The 2,505-nt window shown below is 53.4% G+C and overlaps 1 protein-coding gene across 1 annotated transcript; it reads left to right on the plus strand.

Moving 5' to 3' along the window:
* Nucleotides 1-924: 924 nt before the first annotated feature.
* Nucleotides 925-1,870, plus strand: LOC148217400 (olfactory receptor 14J1-like). The gene has a single exon (XM_088158652.1). It carries the CDS (start codon nucleotides 925-927, stop codon nucleotides 1,855-1,857), a length of 933 nt encoding a protein of 310 aa, XP_088014778.1. The 3' UTR covers nucleotides 1,858-1,870.
* The last annotated feature ends 635 nt before the right edge of the window (nucleotides 1,871-2,505 follow it).

Raw genomic sequence — 2,505 nt, forward strand, 5'->3', positions numbered from 1 at the left:
CCTGCCTGGCAGCTCCCCGTGGACTGTGGGGAGAAGTTGGAGGTGCAAGGAGCCACCCCCATCAGGGCAGATTCCTCCTGCTGTGGAGATGGTGCTGCATGGCCAGGGCTGCTCTCAGCTTTCTCCTCAAGGCAAGGGAAAGGGGCTGTCAGGTGTGTCTGTGTCACTGACACTCCTGCACTGTCCCACTGGCCATCAGCACATCTGCCTCCCATCTCCCTCACAAAGTGCCTCCTCTCCCTCCTGTGCCTACAGACAGCAGCAGCAGCACCTTGGCTTGCAGCATCTCAGTTTGTGTGAGCTGCCCTTAAGGCCCTGCTGGCAGGGAGATGGCCCTGGGCAGTGCTCTGTGCTGGGAGGGGTGTGCAGGGCAGAGCTGAGCCCCCAGGGCTGGGCTGGGATCTGGGAGCATTGGCAGGGACAAGGCTTGGATAGAGAGAGAAAGAGCTCCCAGTAGGCACAACTGCAGGCAGCAGAGAGCCAAAGCAGACCAGGGTATCCCTCAAAGTTCGGCTTCATGAGGACAGAGAGAAGGGTTTGGAGAAAACAATTTTTAAGCATGAGTTGTCAAAAAGTCCACTTTATTTTCAAAAATGTTTTAACTGAGGTCACCCTGAAATAGTGGCAGGTGTAATGAGCAAACGGCACCTGTGTGTGACCAGCAGGTCTGAATTCAGTGGGGCACAGGGAGCCCTGTTTTCTCTCTGGGCTTCTCAGTGTTCAGTCTGAGAAAATGCTGAAGATGAGGCAGTAACTCAGCAGCAAAAAGGTGAACTCAAAAATAGAAAGAAAAAGGAAAGTGAAATTTCCCCAAAGAGAATTTTCAGTGAATATGTAAGAAAATAGCATAGGATTCACCAATGGAAACCTGCCCCAGCTTGTCCATGTTTTCTTTCAACAGTCCACCATGCCCAGAGTGCAGAAATGTCCAACAGCAGCTCCATCAGCCACTTCCTCCTGCTGCCATTGGCAGACACGCGGCAGCTGCAGCTCCTGCATTTCTGCCTCTTCCTGGCCATCTCCCTGGCTGCCCTCCTGGCCAACGGCCTCATCATCAGCGCCGTAGCCTGCGGCCACCACCTGCACACCCCCATGTTCTTCTTCCTGCTCAACCTGGCCCTCACTGACCTGGGCTCCATCTGCACCACTGTCCCCAAAGCCATGCACAATTCCCTCTGGGACACCAGACACATCTCCTATGAAGGATGTGCTACACAGCTCTTTTTCTTTACCTTTTTCTTTTCCACAGAGTTTTCCCTCCTGACCATCATGTGCTACGACCGCTACGTGTCCATCTGCAAACCCCTGCACTACGGGACCCTCCTGGGCAGCAGAGCTTGTGCCCACATGGCAGCAGCTGCCTGGGCCAGTGGCTTTTTCAATGCTCTGCTGCACACGGCCAATACATTTTCCCTGCCCCTGTGCAAGGGCAATGCCCTGGGCCAGTTCTTCTGTGAAATCCCACACATCCTCAAGCTCTCCTGCTCAAATTCCTACCTCAGAGAACTTGGACTTCTTGTGCTAAGTGCTTTTCTATATTTTGGTTGTTTTGTGTTCATGGTTTTCTCCTATGTGCAGATCTTCAGGGCTGTGCTGAGGATCCCCTCTGAGCAGGGACAGCACAAAGCCTTTTCCACCTGCCTCCCTCACCTGGCCGTGGTCTCCCTGTTCCTCAGCACTGGCACATTTACCTACCTGAAGCCCCCCTCCATCTCCTCCCCATCCCTGGATCTGGCAGTGTCAGTTCTGTACTCAGTGGTGCCTCCAGCCCTGAACCCTTTCATCTACAGCCTGAGGAACCAGGAGCTCAAGGATGGCCTGAGGAAAATTATCATGAATGCTGCTCAGAAACAATAAACTGTTCATCTTCTGCATAGCTCTTGTTGTGTTAGATTCATGCTTAATTTGTGTCCTGTATTTTTTGCTGCTGACACTGTTGTTATAATGTTGAGAATTTGTTTTCCCAGAAGTCCTTGGCTGTACAATTTTTAATTCATTGTTTGCCCTTCCAGCAAACCCAGAGACTGTATAAGCCAGGAGCTATACTACCCATGTGCTCACACAAAATAAAGAACTCTGTATTGCCATGCTCCCCTGACACCTTTCCTCTCTGACTTCTCTGGAGCTGCAGGGTCGGTGCCTCTGGGCAGACCTGGGGTGAAAAGGGAACCCCAGTGCTCCTCACTGCCTGGCAGCCCCAGGGCTTCTGCTCCAGAACCTCCCCATCCTTGTCTTCCACACTCCCCTTCAGAGCCCCTGGGCTGGTTTAAGGCCTCAGGGCTCTCTCAGCTCAGCCCCAGTCCTGCTGTGTGACTGTCCAGGGACTGCAGGCAGGGACAGGCCGTGGGCACTGCAGGGACAGAGCTGGGCTCTGCAACAACATTTCCATCATGCAAGGGCATCTCCCCAGTGCAGGGCCTGAAAGCTTCAATCGCCTTCCCAGTTTGCTCTCATGGATGTTCCCAGCACAGCGCCCTGGAGAGGAGAGCAGCAGTGACCAGCACA

The sequence above is a fragment of the Sturnus vulgaris genome, unplaced genomic scaffold (genome assembly GCF_052056855.1).
Source record: "Sturnus vulgaris isolate bStuVul1 unplaced genomic scaffold, bStuVul1.hap1 Scaffold_84, whole genome shotgun sequence".
NCBI lineage: Eukaryota > Metazoa > Chordata > Aves > Passeriformes > Sturnidae > Sturnus > Sturnus vulgaris.

Excerpts from the sequence above, each read along its gene's own strand:
- LOC148217400 (XM_088158652.1), top strand. The coding sequence starts at position 925 with ATGTCCAACAGCAGCTCCATCAGCCACTTCCTCCTGCTGCCATTGGCA.